This window comes from Alexandromys fortis, unplaced genomic scaffold (assembly GCF_014885135.2).
Source record: "Alexandromys fortis isolate MF-2015 unplaced genomic scaffold, M_Fortis_MF-2015_v1.1 scaffold_29, whole genome shotgun sequence".
Classification (NCBI taxonomy): Eukaryota; Metazoa; Chordata; class Mammalia; order Rodentia; family Cricetidae; genus Alexandromys; species Alexandromys fortis.
In genome coordinates, this window is record NW_026067891.1 from 5,157,863 (window position 1) to 5,175,508 (window position 17,646).

At 49.7% G+C, this 17,646-nt stretch overlaps 1 protein-coding gene across 8 annotated transcripts in view; it reads left to right on the top strand.

Annotated features, from left to right (window-relative positions):
- Nucleotides 1-1,590: 1,590 nt before the first annotated feature.
- Nucleotides 1,591-17,646, top strand: part of LOC126496664 (FLYWCH-type zinc finger-containing protein 1) — a 31,555-nt gene continuing 15,499 nt past the window's right edge. For 2 of the 8 annotated variants that reach the window (XM_050134186.1, XM_050134194.1), the window contains exon 1: nt 15,367-15,563. Coding sequence is in view for 5 of the 8 variants with exons in the window: in XM_050134211.1 (XP_049990168.1) it covers nt 7,654-7,975; nt 10,715-10,812 (420 nt within the window). In the remaining 3 variants the exon portion in view is untranslated. Of the gene's footprint in view, nt 1,840-2,087; nt 2,265-2,301; nt 2,447-6,624; nt 7,976-10,714; nt 12,041-15,364; nt 15,564-17,646 lie in introns of those variants that run through there. The other 6 variants (XM_050134211.1, XM_050134223.1, XM_050134239.1 and 3 more) reach the window with 6 other exon arrangements.

Genomic DNA, 17,646 nt, shown 5'->3' on the forward strand with positions numbered 1-17,646 from the left:
GGGAGCTGGAGAGATGGCTCAGTGGTTAAGAGCGTTGCCTGCTCTTCCAAAGGTCCTGAGTTCAATTCCCAGCAACCACATGGTGGCTCACAACCATCTGTAAAGAGGACTGGCGCCCTCTTCTGGCCTTCAGGCACACAGACAGAATATTGTATACATAATAAATAAATAAATATTTAAAAAAAAATTAAAAAAAATAAAGGCATGTGCCACCACCGCCCGGCCGGAAACTGTATTCTTTTAAATACTGCCCATTATCTGTAGCCTCTTATTGGCTAACTCTCACATTTTGATTAACCCATTTCTAATAATCTGTGTAGCACCACGAGGTGGTGGCTTACCAGGAAGGATCTTAACCTGTGTCCATCTTGGAGAGAGAGCTATAGCGTCTGCCTCACTTCCCTTCTTCCCAGCATTCTGTTCTGTCTTCTCCACCCACCTAAGGGCTGGCCTATCAAAGGCCAAGGCAGTTTCTTTATTAACCAATGAAAGTAACACATAGACCCTCCTCCATCAACCTGCCGTCACCCTCTGTAGTGCATCTGGCCTGTTCTTGGGTTTGAATAAAGTTTCATTGCCACTTTTACAAATCTGTGTCTTTATTTCAATTCCCTGAAAAAGGATCAAGAACCTGGAAACACCTGGTCCATACCCTGACCACTGGTAAACCTTGGGATGCTGAGGCAGGAGGTCTGTTATGAGTTCAAGAGTTACATAGTGAAATGCTATTAAAAAAATAAAATGAAACTAGGAGGTGGTGGCGCACGCCTTTAATCCCAGCACTCGGGAGGCAGAGGCAGGCGGATCTCTGTGAGTTCGAGGCCAGCCTAGTCTACGAGAGCTAGTTCCAGGACAGGCTCCAAAGCTACAGAGAAACCTTGTCTTACAAAACCGATAAGTAAATAAATAAACAAAAATAAAATGTACATATATATATTTTCTCCTAAAATGGCTATCTATTGTAGTCAACGTTGGCTTTGAAATCTTAGTCCTCTGATCTCTGAGATTACAGTTATGTGTTACCATGTGTGTTTATATGTGTTAATTAATTTTTTTAAGATACAAGATCTTTATTGGTTCTGTGCTTTGAAAATAGCTTCCACAATATTTATTTAATTCTTATGTGTTCGGGTGTTTTGCCTGCATGTATGTTTGTGGAGCACCTGGTACTCAGGGAGGCCATAAGAGGGCATCAGAGATCCTGGAACTGGAGTTACAGACCATTGTGAGCTACCGTGCCCTTAATCAATGCACCATCTCTCCAGACTCTAAGTAATTATGTTTATGTGTGTTCATAAGCTTGTGTGTGGAGATCGGAGGGTAACTGTGGATTCATTTCTCTTCTTCCATCTTTACGTGGGTCCTAGGGATTAAAGCCGGGTAGGCAGGCTGGGCAGTCAGTGCCTTATAAACCGAGCCTTCTGGCTAGCCCAGCTATCTAATGGAGCCAATTCCATTAAGCTGGACCACTTATTTGTTCTTTTGAGACAAGGGTTTGACATCAGTGATTTACTTACAAAGATACTTGTAACAAATTTAGCAACAACCTCTGATCGATTGCAGGTGATACGATTCATGAAGGCCCTTGAGTTGCTGGAGAATGCCCAGGAAATGACGTTGAGAAAAGATGGAGCCAAGGAGGTAAATGAGGGTGGAACCCAAGGATTGCAGAGTCAGGGACAGGAAGGAGTAAAGGGGATGAACCTTTCCGCTGGTGGGTGTGGGCCCGACAACCCCAGGATGTCAGGATACGCGAGCACGCAAAATACAGAAGAACGCAGAGTCCTGAGCCATCCCAAGTCTCACTTCCACAGTGCAAGGTTTCTGGAACAAAATGCTGTGAGTCAGGGCTATACCAGCAGGAGGTGACCACAACAATGGGCTAGTGCCAAACTAGTGACGAAAGATGGACTAATGGGCGAGGGCTGTAGTAATGGGTGAGAGTCGGACTAACGACGAACGCTGCTGCGCAGTTAGAAATTCTTGGTTTAATAATCCATTTAGCGTCAATGAAGAGAAGGGCATTTTCCATTGCCTCAATGGGGCAGAAAAGAACCTTTAAATAAATGTCCCGGCTTCTTCCGCAGGGTGCCAGATCAAATACTGCGTGAAGTGAGTGGAAAGACGTCAGTAAACCATACCCGGGATCCAAAATCCAGGCTGCTCCATCCGAAAAGCTCCATCACTACTGGCTCCATCCCCTTCAAGGTAATGAGCCCGCCTCTCACGCCGATTGATCAAGCGGTCCACTCGCTGCTGCGAAGGTAATATCCGGATAGGCGGAATTTGTCAAAGGAATGGATCGCCCTCATGGGCCTACTGCGCATGCTCTCCCCGTAACCCCAGCTTGAGGTGACGGCGGGAGCCAAGGCGGGGTCCCAAAAGCACTGAGGCTGAGGGACCCGCCACAGCTCCGTCGTCCGAGAGGCTGGGCCTGCAGCCGTCGGTGAGGACGGGCCCCAGCGGGCGGGAGGGTCCCAGCCCGCGAAGCTACTCCCGACCTGGCTGTCCCGGGATTCGGGATTGGTGCTAGGAAAGGGTCCCTGGCCCTGCCCCTCTCCTTGCCTGCCATCCGCAAGGCTCTTCCTTTCTCCATGCTTCCCTTTGACTAACCCACCCTACCCCTGAACCGAACCTGAACACCCCCAATCTGGGACCCCGCCCTCCTAATGAATGCTCACCTACCCCAATCTGCCTGGTACACACCCATCCTTAACCTCTGCAGTTTTGTCGCATCTGTCCTGAGGGTTCTTGTCCCAGTGGCAGAATTTGAGGGCTGGAAGCTGGGGAGATGCTTTAGAGACTGGGGTGAAGGGCACTGGTGGTAGGGGAGCAGGGAACTGGGGCGTTTTAGGCTCAAGACCAGATGTGTTGGCCAAGGGTGCTGGAAGGTATCATTCTGAGTCAAGGTGATTAGGAGACGGGAGAAACTTTGCTCTGTTCTACATATTATTCAGTTCTTGGCCTTTTGGGAGGTTCACTGTCTTTTTCTTCTGTCTCCCTGTGAGAATATGCCCTGCATGCCCCAGCCTCATATCATTCCCTAAGCAGTCCGCTCACAAGTCCCCATGACTGGGCAGGACACTGACTATGGGAACAGCTGTTGGCGTCCTGACTTCAATGACTTTCCCCTTCACCTGATGCTAGCAACTCCAGATCAAACCAGCCCAGAGAGGGTAAGGAGGTCTGCCCTTCTCTTGGGACATTGCTGGTTCACCCTCATCTTGATGAAGGTAATTCTATTGAGCACCCCAAGATAACAAGAGAAGTTCCAAACCTCCAAAGCCTTGTCAGTAGGAGTTTGGACCTTAATTGTTTTATGGCCACCATAACAAATCGCCACCAATCTAGTGACTCAAAATAACAGAACTTCATTATCCTACATTTTAGAGGCCAGATGTGGGTGCTGAGAACCAAATCCCCATCCTCGGGAAGAGCAGGAAGCCCCTGACCACTGAGCCATCTATCCTGCTCTGTTTCTTCTGTTTGATTTGGGGGAGGGAGCCGGAGTGTGTATATGTCTGTGGCTGTCAGAGGACAGCTTGTGGGAGCTGAATCTCCTACCAGGTGGATCATAGGATGGAACTCAATTCTATTTATTTATTTATTTATTATGTATACAATATTCTGTCTGTATGTATGCCTGCAGGCCAGAAGAGGGCACCAGATCTCATTACAGATGGTTGTGAGCCACCATGTGGTTGCTGGGATTTGAACTCAGGACCTTTGGAAGAGCAGGCAATGCTTTTAACCTCTGAGCCATCTCTCCAGCCCTGGAACTCAATTCTTGAGGCTCAGTGGAAAGCACTGTTGCCTGCTGAGCCATCTTGATAACCCTTGTTTTGGAGGCAGGCTCTGGAGAAGTAGATTTGACTTGAACCCTAGTCCTCCTCTTTAGCCTTCATACTGCTGGGATGGTAGGTGTATGCCGTGACACCAGCCTCAAGGGCCTGGGACCTGGACATCTCAGGGGTCATTATTCTGCCTCTCACAGATCATGATGTGTGAATGCCTTGGGTCTCCTTGGTCATGACCAAGGTCATGCGGGTTGCTTCACTTGGTGGTGCTGGGGACTAAACATAGGCAAGCTCTCAACCGGGCTACACCAACTCTTCACTTTTTTGGGGGGTAGTGGTGTGGATCATTGTGTGTGTGTGGTATGTGTGTGGGGGTGTACAATGCTGTACACATGCAGAGGCAAGAGGAGGCTGTTGAATGCCCCCTGCCCACCTTATTCCCTTGAAACAAAGCCTCCGTCTTGAACCGGAAGCTCACCATTTTAGCGAGGCAGATGGGTCAGCCAGCAAGCTTCAGGGACTGCAGGGATCTGAATGTCTCCGCTTCCAGTGATGGGCTTAGGCATGTATGGCCAGGCCTGGCTTTTTCATGGTGCTGAGGACTTGAACTCAGGTCCTCAAGGTTGTACAGCAAGTGCCTTTTTCTTCTTGAAGTTGGAATGCATGACAATCTTGCCTCTTCACTCTCCTTAGTCTGGGATTTTAGGTGTGAGCCACCACACCTAGCTTCACTTAGCTACTTATTTATTTATTTAGTCATTCATTCATTCATTCATTCATTCATTCATTTTGTTTGAGACTGGGTCTCGTGTAGCCCAGGCTGATCTTGAACTCCTGGTCCTCCTGCTTCACCCTCATATGTGGAAGATCTAGTCTGAGGCTGTTTATCTCTAAGTAGAAGACTAATAAAAAAAATTACCTTTCAAGTAAATGTATCCTATCTTTTAAAAAGTTAAATATGTGCCTACTGCAAAAAAAAAAAAAAAGAAAAAAGAAAAAAGAAAAGAAAGAAAGAAAGAGAGTTCATGGATGTTACCGTTTGAGAGGGTAGTCTGGAGAGATGGCTCAGCAGTTAAGAGCGCCCACCGCTCTTTCAGAAGAAGTTCCCAGCACCCACGTTGGGCCGCTCGCACCACCTGTAAATTCAGCTCCAAGTGACCCGACACCCTCTTCTAGCCTCAATGGGCACCTGCACATGTGGCATTCACTCTCACAGACACACATACATATAAATAAAAATAGTAGAAACAAATCTTTTTTAAAAGGTTGTGAAAGGTGGGATTGTGAACGGCAAAATCACTCATTCTCGTCATCATCCCGAATTCATCCCAGATCGTGGGCACCGCCGTGCAGTCTTGGCACATTTGAAGGGCACTAGTCAGGCTTTAGTAGAATAACCGGTAACGTGGGGCTGAGGTTTCCTGGGCTCTCACAGAGGTGAAGGCGTCAGCACAGCTCACACTGTCACCTCACATCTGTGTGACTCACTGCAGATAATGTTGACTCTGATCACCTGGTGGAGGTGATATATGAGCCCTGTGGTTCCTATTATCATCCCTGTTTCCTTGGGAATGAGTCACTAAGTGACAAGAGAGAGGACTTAAAGTCGTCTACTTAAGGTCATCTCAAGGAAGAACCTCTTTAGAATTTTTTTTTTTAAGATTTATTTATTATGTACACAGTGTTCAGCTTCCATGCCTGCAAGCCAGAAGAGGGCATCAGATCTCATTACAGAGGTCTGTGAGCCACCACGTGGTTGCTGGGAATTGAACTCAGGACCTCTGGAAGAGCAGTCAGTGCTCTTAATCTCTGAGCCATCTCTCCAGCCCCCTCTTTAGAATTCTGTTGGCCTGACCTGGCCTTGAACTCTGTATATGGCCAACGGTGACCTTGAACTCCCAGTGCTGAGATTATAGTCACTCGCTACCATAAAAGGTTTTTATGTGGCATTGGCACTGGAACCCATGGTTTTGTGCATGCTGGACAGACATTCTCCCAACTCTGTTCCCAGCCCCTGGAACTCATGAGGAAGACTCGGGCCCTCTCCAGTGATTACTGTTATTTATATCTTTATGGACTTGTGGATGTTTATTTTATTCTTAGGGTTATAATTCTACCTACTTAAGGGTGGACTCTCTCTGTGGAGAGCTTTTCTTACTGGAATTGGCTCTTGGCCAGTGGGCCTGGGTTCCAGTCCTGACCCTCACCAACTGTGTGGTACTAGGCCACACCACTAAGTGTCCACCTCCCCAGGGACAGAGTGGGATGGTGGTCATACTTGGGAGGGACATCATTGGGTTCCTGTAATGAAGATCAAGCTTGACATCAGGTCTCGACTTGGGCTGCTCTGTGCTGGACTTGGCAAGAAGATGGGGCAGGGTACCCGACCACTCCCTCACATCATTTCATCCAACAGGTTTCTGGGTCTCTCTGTTATATGTTTGCATGTGTGGCATAGCGTCCGTATACATGTGACATACCATGTGTATGTGTGTCTGCAGGTGTTCTCATGTGCAGGTGCAGGTCAGAGGTTGGTACTGAGTATCTTCCTTGATACTATCTTCCTCCTTGCTAACCACACCAGGCTTTCTTTTTTTATATATTTATTTATTATGTATATAATATTCTGTCTACATGTATGCCTGCAGGCCAGAAGAGGGCACCAGACCTCATTATAGATGGTTGTGAGCCACCATGTGGTTGCTGTGGTTGCTGGGAATTGAACTCAGGACCTTTGGAAGAGCAGGCAATGCTCTTAATCACTGAGCCAACTCTCCAGCCCCCACACCAGGCTTTCTAAGTGCGTGTTGGTATCCAAGCTTGGGACTTGCACAGCAGGACTTTGTTAACTGAGCCTCTGGGTCTCTTCTGTCTTTGTCAACTTGGGTTCTAAGTCTGAAACAAGATCTTTTCCTCCCTGTGCTATGGATTGACCACTTGAATGCTAGGCAAGTGTGCTGTGTTCCTGAACTATATCCCCAGCCTAAAACTAGGATTTTTTTTTTTGACAAGGTCTTTTTATATAGTCCTGGATGTCCTGGAACTGGAACTTTTTATATAGACCAGGCTGGCCTCAAACTCAGAGATCTGCCTGCCTCTGTTTCCTGAGTGCTGGGTTTAAAGGCTTGTACCGTCATGCCTAATCCTAAATTTTAATGTGCTTGATTTTATTCTAGTGATTTGTATTAATCTTTGTTTGTTTGCTTGTTTTTGAGACAGGGTTTCTCTGTGTAATAGCCCTGGCTGTCCTGGAACTGGTTTGTACACCAGGGTGGCCTCACTTGCAGAGATCCACCTGCCTCCTGAATGCTAGGATTAAAAGATTGTACCACCACTGCCCAGCGATTTGTAGTAATCTTCTTTACTTGCTGTTTAACTTTTTTTTGAGGTTCCAGGGATCTAACTTAGGACCTTGTGCATGCTATGTGAGCACTACCACTGAGCATGCTCATTTGAGCACTATCGCTGAGTCCAGCTTATGTGTAATTTCTTTGCTGACACTTGGTTGCCCAGGAGACTCTTTTCTTCTGAGTAATGGACTACTGGGAAAAATTACCTTGTGAATAAATATGACTCATCTTTTTGTAGATGTTAACTCTGTTGCCACTGGGGGCACAGGAATGAGTTCATGGCATAGTAAAACAGTGAAGGGTGAAATCGCTCATGCCCACCATTACCCTAAGCTACATCTCAGATCCATTTGGTAGCACCCCATCCTCCCCCACTGATTGCTTTGCCTCCTCCCTTAGGACAGAGCCCCTGGACTCCCGGGTTCCTGGCCAGGGAGGAGGAGGAAAAGGAGAGACCTATCTGCTAGGGCGACGTGGCCTGAGAGAGACAGGCTGCTGGTCCTGGGATGCTCCAGCCCAAGCCCAGTGAGCAGGAGGGTGTGAGCATGAAGGCCGGCCAGGAGCCAGCTCCCCAGCCTGGCACAGATGTGGTCCCAGCAGCCCCCAGGAAGCCCAGAAAATGCTCCAAACTGGTCCTCCTGACAGCTTCCAAAGACAGCGACAAAGTGGCCGCGGCCAAACGCAAAGGAGTGCACTGCATCATGTCCCTGGGGGTGCCAGGCCCCGCCACCCTGGCCAAGGCCCTCCTCAAGACTCACCCCGAGGCTCAACGGGCCATTGAAGCAGCCCCCCAGGAGCCCGAACAGAAGCGCAGCAAGCTGGACCTGGGTGAGGCTCCTGTAGCTGGCGCTGCCCCCTCAGCGATATGGTCCCTTTCAGAGCTGCCATAGGCAACTGGCTCCAGTTCTGAGAGTCCCCGCTCTTCCCTTTGCTGTCACGATCCCTGCTCCTCTACTTTTCTGAGCACAGGTGGGAGGTAGAGGGCTCAGGGGTTATAGGTGCTGCTGGGTACTCCTTGAGGAGCCTGGGACCCTGGCTTAACCCCTTCTAGTCTTGCCAAGTAGCCTTGTCCTTTAGAGTTCCCTCTGCATGGCCTGCATGCCTTGCTTCATCACAGGTGTGTCGGAGGTTGAGGTGGGCCTGCTGCCATGCATGTCTATGCTGGAGGCTGCTGGTGACTCTCAAGGTCTTGGCTACACACAGGTGTTTCCCAAGGCCTGGGCTTCTTGGGCACCCGCCACATGTTCCACAAGCATTTCATAGCCAGTTCACAGCCGGTACAAAAAGTGCCGATATTTCTTTAGTCGGACAGTTTACCCATTGATAGACCTGCAGTTCTGTGTTCACTGAGTGCTGGGCCTCAAGGCCAGCAGAAGCTGTGGGGACCCCCCGCCCCGTCCCTTCTGACCCAGCCTCACCCACACTGAAGCCACCACAGCGGATAGACCAGGGCTCCAGGACACTATCGGGGTGGCAGAGAAGTAGCCTTGGAAGTTGCAGGCTGATGAGGGTCCAAGGCTTGCTGGGAAAGCTCAGTGCCCTCTGCTCTTATTTGCAGTGAAGAGATGATGGGAGGCCATGGGTAACTCGAGCCTCACCCCTTACCACTCCACCACGGCTGTGCACCTTCCTCAAGTGTGACTGGGTGGGCGGTGACCGGTGACAGCAAACTGTCCCTCTCGCTGTACTCGGCTCAGGCTGGCCTCAAGTCAGATTCTTGGGACCTGTGGTTATCTCAGGCCTCCCTGGGAGTAGTGAGGTGGCAGTAGCAGAGGAATTCGCTGGGGACAAGCAAAAGAGGCCTGGCAGATACCCTTTCAGGACTCAGGATGGTACAGGAGAACAGCAAGTGGCCAAGTTTGGAGTACTCAGTATCAGGACATTGGGGTCATGGCCACAGGAGCACTTAACACAAGTTAAAGACTTGAGACTTGGTCTAGGATGTGGTGCACAGACATAGTTCCCAACGTCACCAGAGCTGAAAGGAGAGCCCTAGACGCCAAAAGCACCTGGAGGTCCAGGGAGGGTGACAAGACAACTTCCTGGGTGGAGCTGGAAGTACCCTAACCTGGGTGTCTTACTGTGCGTGTGTATGCTGTGCCCATTACTGTATGTGTTCTGTGTGTGGTTGTCTATCTGACATTGTCTCTCTTGTCCCTTTGTATGACTTTTACCCATGAGGGTGGGTGGGTGTTAGTCTGAAGCAGTTTCCCTTCCCCACTTGGCTTGGAGCAGGTGATGCTGCAACTCAAACAAACCTTTAGGGATGCTCAGCGGCAGGGAGAAGATAAGTGAGCTGATCTCTCCCGACAGAAGAGCATCTGGCAGGCCCTGAGAAGGTGAGGATGAGAAAAGCTAAGTCCTGGGCCTCCATTTTCTGCCTTTGCACAGACGGCCCCTTGGGATCAACCATGCACTCGCGGAGGAGGAAGACAAGAAAGCTCCTGTGCCACCGTCAGTTAGCTAGGGCCAGGGACCCTGCCACAGGGGTAGGGATGTAAGGGGATAGCCTAAGGTCGTAAGGATTCATAGTCCCACTCCCACCCCCACCCACAGAAGCTAAAATCTCAGGAAAACTAAGATGGAGTGACCAGGCTACAAGCCTGGAGTTCTTTGGGGACCGTGAGGACCCTCGACCCCAGCTGCAGCTGGAGCAGTGCTGAGGAGTCAAGAAAGACTTTGGTGTGCTGACTCTCTGCTCCCCCTAGTCAGTCCTGCTCTGGGCGCCTCCCTGTCCCCCAACCTGGTTCCCACCAGCACGGGGGCAGAGGATGGGTCTGTCACAGAGACCGTCTACACAGAGGAGTGGAGTCTGGCTGGGATCCCACGCTTCCCACAGGACTGGGGTATGGGGACATCTTGTGTACCTTTCCAACCACAGGAGACCTTAGTTGCTTCCTGTGTAAGTGCAGGCTCTGCAGCAACATGGCTTCTGTGAGAACTGGGGCCAAACTCGTGTCTCCAGATGAAATGCTAAGGAAGGCTGGTACCCCTTCAGGGCTGTGCTGGGCAGCTGCTCTTGATCAGCTGACAATCTCCCATCCATTGTTCCCTCATGCACACCTCCCTGTCTCTGCTCTACCCAGGGTCAGCTGGTGGCTACTCGGCCACTTCCTGCTCAGGTGTTTCCTGGAAATGTTTGTGACCCTGACCTTAATGGCTTTTTAGGAACAGTATTTCCACTGTGGCAAGTACTTCTCTAAATCAGTTAAGAAAGGTATCTGGGGGCTGGAGAGATGGCTCAGTGGTTAAGAGCATTGCCTACTCTTCCAAAGGTCCTGAGTTCAATTCCCAGCAACCACATGGTGGCTCACAACCATCTGTAATAAGGTCTGCTGCCCTCTGCTGGCCTGCAGGCATACACACAGATAGAATATTGTATACATAACAAATAAATACTTTAAAAAAAAAAAAAAAAAGAAAGGTATCTGGCCCCGTACTGACCCCTAAGAAGCCACGGTGAAGGTGACTCTCAACTCACAGGAGAGCAGTGTGAGCGCAGGGCCAGCCTCCCCCAGCCTTCCTTTGCTCGTTGTTAACAGCCTGACCTATCTGCCTTTCTTCTAGATGCAGATGGCCCAGAAGACAGTGGAGAGTCTGAGGTGTCCTCTTCAAGTCCTGAGGGGAGCCCTGTGTTCCCTGAGGCACCCAGCCCTTCCCCATAACCTTGGCAGCTGCTCCAGCCTGTGCTGCTCGCTGCATCAGTTACTTTTATAAGCAAGAAGGAAAAAAGGAAAGAAACTGTCTGCTATTTCCCTCCATGGGTAGGTTTTTGTTGTTGCTGTTGTTTTTTTGTTCCAGGCAGGACTTCGCTGTATATAGTCCAGGCTGTCCTGGAACTTAGTCTGTAGACCAGGCTGGCCTCAGACTCAGAGACCCATCTGCCTCTGCCTCCCAAGTGCTGGCATTAAAGACATGTGCCACCCCCCCCAGGCTAGGGCAGGTTTAAAACACTGGAGGATTTTGGGTCGTTGGAGACCCGCTCTGACCCCATCACTCTGGAGACTTCCTTTCTCCCCATCCTTCCCACCCCAGACTTGCCTGCTCTGAGCCCTTGGACCGGCGGAGTCTCTCTTGGGCCTCCAACCTGTAGCCTCACAGGTGAGCTACCGTGGCCTGGAAAACGAGCTCTTGGCAGAGTGGTTCCCAAGGCTCCGTCTTCGTGCAGCGGCTAGCCTGAAATGGTACCCCTGCCCTGGACCCAGGACAGCCTGGTCTTCATCACTGCCTGCCCCTTCCCTCTGCAAGAGCCATCAGGTTCCCTCTAGCCAAGGTTGCCATAGGCCACTGTCCTTCCTAATCTAAGCCTGCTCCCTAGAAGAAGACCCTCAGACTGCTGGCTCCCAGCATGGGACCCCAGCCTCCTCCCTACAAGTATCACCGGGCTGAGCCAACACCTGAGACTTGTCAAGGATCTGCCTTGGATCCCTCACAAGAGTGCAAGGCCACCCAAGAAATCACACACACAACCAGGGCAGCCCCTAACAAGAGTAGGATCCCTGGGGCATGCTGACCAGCCAATCTAACCAAATCAGCTGAAAGATCCTACAGACCCCCTCCTCAAAACCCGCAGCAGCCAGCCTGCTCTCGTAAGAACATCCCATGTGCTTGAGAGAGCAGGATGAGATAGGATGACTGCAAGGCAGGATATCAATAAGATAGGACTTCAACAAAGCAGGTTGACTGCAAAACAGGATATCTATAAGATAGGAACAGGATGACTTTTGCTGACACCCATGCTGAGAGAGGAAACCATTCATGCCCCCGCCTCATTCCGATAACTACGCTTTTGCTTCTGTAAACTTGCTTTTTGCTCTTCCCTATAAAAAAAAAAAACCTGCCCTTCAGTTGGCAGGCGCGCTAGTCCTCCGAAAGACTTGCCGCCCGCAGGTACCTGTGTTCACCCAATAAACCTCTTGCGATTTGCATCCGTATGGTCTCGGCCTGTTCCTTGGCAGCGGGGAAGTCTCCTCCTGAGAGAAAGTCCTCTTCGAGGGTCTTTCATCAGCAAGCTTCAAGTCCAGTGAGATCCCAGTTTCAAAAAATAAGAGGGAGCGCATTTGTTAACTTCTGGCCTAAACACACACTCCCATCCCCCATCCCCCCAGGCCTGAGAATAGAGCAAGGGAGAAGTGGGGCCAGAAGGGGGCAAGGCTACCCTGACCTTTGTGTGCAAACCGCTATATGTTTTCCTCCAGTCTCTATATTTTCCTGGTTTTCCAGTACTCCTAGATCTCCGCCGCCAAGACTCTGCCTCACAATTGCTTCTGGAGTCCAGATGGGGGCGCGCACGATCCGCGCCCTCCCGCTTCTCCGCGGTACCTGAGTGTGGAACGCCTCCTGGAGTGAGGTCTTGGATTACTGATTTCAGTCACTACTGCTCGGCAGAATGTCAGAAACAAGGGCTCCTTAAGCACCAGACACAGAATGGCTTCTTGCATTCAAACAATGTATTAGATTTATTGCGCCTGCTTCCTGCCCCATCCCCACACCCGTAAGCTAACACTACCAGGGAAGGGTTCTTTGTCTACTTGGGCTCCTGAGTTTACTAGTATGGAGACCGCAAGGAGAGGAGCCTGCAGGGCCACGAACAGGCAGACATGAAAAGGAAAAATGGGAGGGACAGAGATTTGATATTACCAAAACGCAGAGGGTTTATAGGTTCTGCCCATGTACAGTTCAGATGTGTGGGTCAGAGTAGCCCGCGGTGGGGGGACTTGCAGGAAGCTGGTGTCGCACCAACTCTGAAGTGAAGGGGGAGCCTGCTAGTTCTGTGTGGTAAAAGCTGAATACGAGGCAGAGCAAACAGTCCTCCCTGGGAGCAAGCCCGCTTCTGCCTCCTGAATAGTAGGATTACCGGCAAGCAACCACCATGCCTGTTCTTAAACTTGGGCTTTTAAAGCAGGGCCCCCTGTGTCCTTGAGTTCTTGATTATTTTTCCACCTCCCAAGAAGCTAGGATTCAAAGTGTGTCTCATCACACCTGGCTGAACTGTTGCTCGCTTAATTTTTGTTTTTGAGATTGTCTCAAAACCTACCTCTCAAGAACTGGAATGTGGCCACCATGCTCGGTTTTGTTTGTTTTAAAATGTTTATTTATTGTTTTATTTGTCTATTGGATTTTCGAGACAGAGTTTCTCTGTGTAGCCTCAGCTGCCTTGGAACTAGCTTTGTAGGCCAGACTGGCCTCGAACTTACTGAGAGATCCACCTGCTTCTGCCTTCCAAGTGCTGGGAATAAAGGTGTGCGCCGCCACTGCCCGGCCTCAAGGATTTATTTTCCTGTCATCTGGGTGAGCATTTGCCTGATGTATCGGAACATGCAGATGCCTGATTCTGACAGAGGCCAGAAGAGGTCACACCTCCCTTAACGGAACTTTGTTCTCTGCGAGAGCAGTAAGTGCTGAGAAATTCTAAGCCAGAAGTTCTCAATCTGTGGGTCAAGACCCCTTTGGCAAACCTCTATCTCCAAAAATATTTACATTATGAGATTCTTAACAGTTTTATGAAGTAGCAACAAAAATAATTTTATGGTTGGGGTCACCACAACACGAAGAACTGTATTAAAGGTTCACAGGATTAGGAAGGTTGAGAACCCTGCCTAAGCCATCTTTCTAGCCCTGTTTGGTTTTTGAGACATGCTATGTAGCATTTGGCTTCCCTGGGACTCACTGTGTAGCTCAGAATGGCCTCGTTCCCCTGCCTCTGCCTCCTGCCTCCTGCGATTACAGGCTTGCCCCTCCACACTAGGCTTTGCATTTTCTGTGTTTTTTAGGTTTTAGATTTCAAAAAAAAAAAAAAAAACCTTTATCTTCCATTTACTTATTCACTTATGGTGGTGGTGTTTTTAAGACAGAGTCTCACGTAGCCCGGCTTGTCTTGCATTCATTTTATAGCTGAGGATGGATTTGAATTCCTGATTCTTCTGCTTCATTTTCATTTGTACCACATCACATCTAGCTCCAGAAGATTCTTTTCTCCTCCTCTTCCTCCTTCCATCTCCTTCCTCCTCCTCCTTCCTCTTCCCCCCCCCCCTTCTATTTTTCAAGACAGGGTTTCTCTGTGTAATAATCCCTGGTTGTTCTGGGACTTCCTTTTCTAGACCAGGTTGGTCTTGACCTCAGAGATCGGCTTGCCTCTGCCTCCTGAATGCTGGGTTTAGAGGCGTGTGCCACCACTGCCCAGCCCAGCTCCTGGATTCTTATTTAAACATGTGATCTGGTATTGTCATTACTTTGAATCTCAGATTGTCTTGAATTGAGTGAAGGATATTTAAAGGCTTCAATGTGCTGCATAAGAAAGTTTAGGAAAACTGGAGAGATGGCTCAGAGGTGAAGAACACTGGCTGCTCTTCCAGAGGTCCTGAGTTCAATTCCCAGCAACCATATGGTGGCTTACAACCATCTGTAATTTGATCTGGCATGCAGACCGAACACTGTGTAATAATAAATAATTAAAAAAAAAAGAACACTGACTGCTCTTCCAGAGGACCCAGGCTTGAAGCCCAGCACCCATATGGTGGTTCACAACTATTGGCAACTCCAGTTCGAGGGGATCTGACACTCTCTTCTGACTTCCGTAGGCACCAGCCATGTACATGGTACAGATACACATGTAGACAGAACACTCAAATACATAAGAATTTTTTTTAAAAAAATGTAAGATGTATGTTTAAAAAAAAAAAAAAAAGAACGCTGGGGAGTGGTGGTGCAAGCCTTTATCCCAGAACTCTGGAGGTAGAGGCAGTCAGATCTCTGAGTTCGAGGCCAGTCTGGCCTACAGAGCAGTCCAGTACAGCCAGGGTTACACAGAGAAACCGTGTCTTGAAAAGCCAAAATAAATAAGAAATTTTTTTAAAAAAAACTAAAAAAAAAAGCAAGTTCAGCATGAACACCGGCCTAAGGATGCATTTAAGCAAACAAACACTACAGTCAAATCCTATGGAAGGCCTGGTGTCTCAAACAAGACTTCCCGCGGAACCCTCTTTGTGAGGATGCCCCGCCAGCATTCACACAACAAATTCACCTGCTGCCCTGCCCCACCGGATGCTGTAGCCGGACCATGGGTTGTCCCGCCTCCCCCATGTCAATAGTCCCGCCCCTGCACGCTGATTGGCTATGGTGTTAGGTTGGCACTGCGCAGAGAAGACCCGGAGAAGTGATATCCGCCTTAGGAATGGCTCCGCGCCTCTGCTGCGCATGCTCGCTAGTAATATTTAGGCGTTCCTAGCCGGCTCCACGCGGGGGCGCGCGCGCGGGCACAGGATCCCTCCCCGGGGGGCAGTTGGCGGCGGGAGCGGGCGCTGGGGTCCTGGTTCCTAGAGCAGTACCGGTTGCTAGGCCGTCACCTCCGTTGGCGGAGACCCACACGAAGGACCTCGTGGCTCAGCCGCCGGAGACGCAGGGTCCGCTGCCGTCGGTGAGGACGGGCCCCTACAGGCGGGAGGGTCCGGCCGGCAGAGCGATGCCTGCTCCGGCTGCCCCGGGGTCGGGCCCGGTGCTAGGGAGGGGCCCCAGCTCCGCTGCTCGGGCTCGCGCCTCCGCCTCGTCGGTCACCCGCGGTGCGCCTCCTTTCTTCACCAACCCACCCGACCCCTGTACCGATCTCAACATCCCTAAATCCGGGATCACACTTTTTCTCATTTTCCTTGGACCGTGTCCGTCCTGCCCAGTGCGTGTCTACCTGGCTCTGTCCTCTGTCGCGGCCCATCCTTGCGGCCGCAGGTCCCAGTGACCTTGCACTTTTTGCTGGTTATGAGCCCTCCTAGTTCTGACTATAGATTGCCCGTTATGACTTCCAAACTTTGTGACTCATTCTAGACTGAGAAATATGTTTTATGTGTATATTCTGTGTCTGACTATAGATTCGTGAATCACAAGTTTAAAGAGAACCGCTTACCCGGCTCACATGACGCAGGTCTATTAGACTGTTCTAATTCATTCCTTTCTGTTCCGTTCCGTTCCATTCTATTCTAAACGACTGACTTGCTAACCCATTGATTCAAGACCTAGTTTATCTGCCGCCTTTAAACCCTCCTTTACTCTTACTCTCACAATCATAACCATTCCAAAGAGATCTTTTGATTGTGGTGGTGGTGATTTTGTTTGTTTTTAACTTTCTGCTTTCCAGGGTTCATACCATTGCTGAAGCTTGATTTAGGTTTTCTGGTATGATTCAGGTATTTCGTTTATCACATTGTTCTTCAAGAGCCAGTAGTCTGACTTGTGAGGGAAAAACTGAAGTTGTGGTAAGGGAGCTTCTTACAGGAGAGTCGATGAGATGCTAGGCTATGACGGAGATAGCTTTTGCTGGATATGCGTGTGTGTGCGCGCGCACCCGCACGCGCACTTGATTGATTGCTTGCTTGCGTGCGTGCGTGCGCTTGAATTTTAAGAAGAGTAGCTTGTCATCTTGTCGGTACTCTTGGGGAGAATTGGAGTGACCAAAGCTGAAGACCATCAGAGCTCGGCCCAGATTTTGCTGAGCTGAGGGAGTCGGTCAGGAAGGAAGGCCTCATTGACAGGAAAGCAGATGGAAGATGATGTGGTTGCGTACACGGAGAGACACATTGGAGGGTACCTCAGGCTGGGTAAGGGAGTCGTTTAGCCAAGATTATGATCTAGGATGACTGGGGAATATATCAGTTGGTTTCCCATGTTTCCTTATCGCTCATGAGTGTGTGTATGCATGCAGAGGCCTATTCTGTCACTCTCTGCCTTATTCCTTTGAGACAGAGTCTCACTGGACCGGGAGCTATCCTGGAAGCCAAGTCTCTGCCTTCTACAGTCACATGAATGCTGGCATCTGCTAAGGGCCTCAATCTTACGCAGCAAGTGCTGCTGTCTGCTGAGCCATCCCACCCCAGCCCCGTCCCCAGCTTGACAAAACATTTCAATGCCGGTGTACTTCTCAAGGGGGAGGGAGATGATGACGTCACAAAAACAGAATGAGAAGATAGTAATTTCCTTTGGTTTTGAACATCTAGTCCAAGATCTGGCAGACGAATTCTTTGCAGTGGGAGGGCTGTGTGATGGTGGCTCGGAGCATTTAATGGGGCAAGCTGCTCATATCATAGTCAGAAGTCAAGACTGAGAAGGCTGGGGTGCCCATATGTCCCTCAAGGGCATACCCCAGTGGTCTAAGGACCTCCTCTGAAGATTTATGACCTCCCAGCGGTGCCACTGTGGTTCTTTGGGAGAGACAGTCATGATCCAAATTATAGCAAGGTATTTGGAGAATAGGTTCCTTCTGGCTGACATCTCTTCAATATCTATTTTTTTTTAAATAAATTATTCTTTTTGAGACAGGATCTCTTTATGTAGGTCAGACTCCTAGAACTCAGTAGGTAGACCAGGCTGGCCTTGAACTCACAAAGATCCTCCTGTCCCTTAAAGATGTGCACCATTACATCCTGCTGCAGTGTCTGTGTTTCTAAATTGCTTTGAAACAGTGCTCTCAGACAGTCGACTGCCATCCCCACCTCCCGAGACAGCCAGCAGTT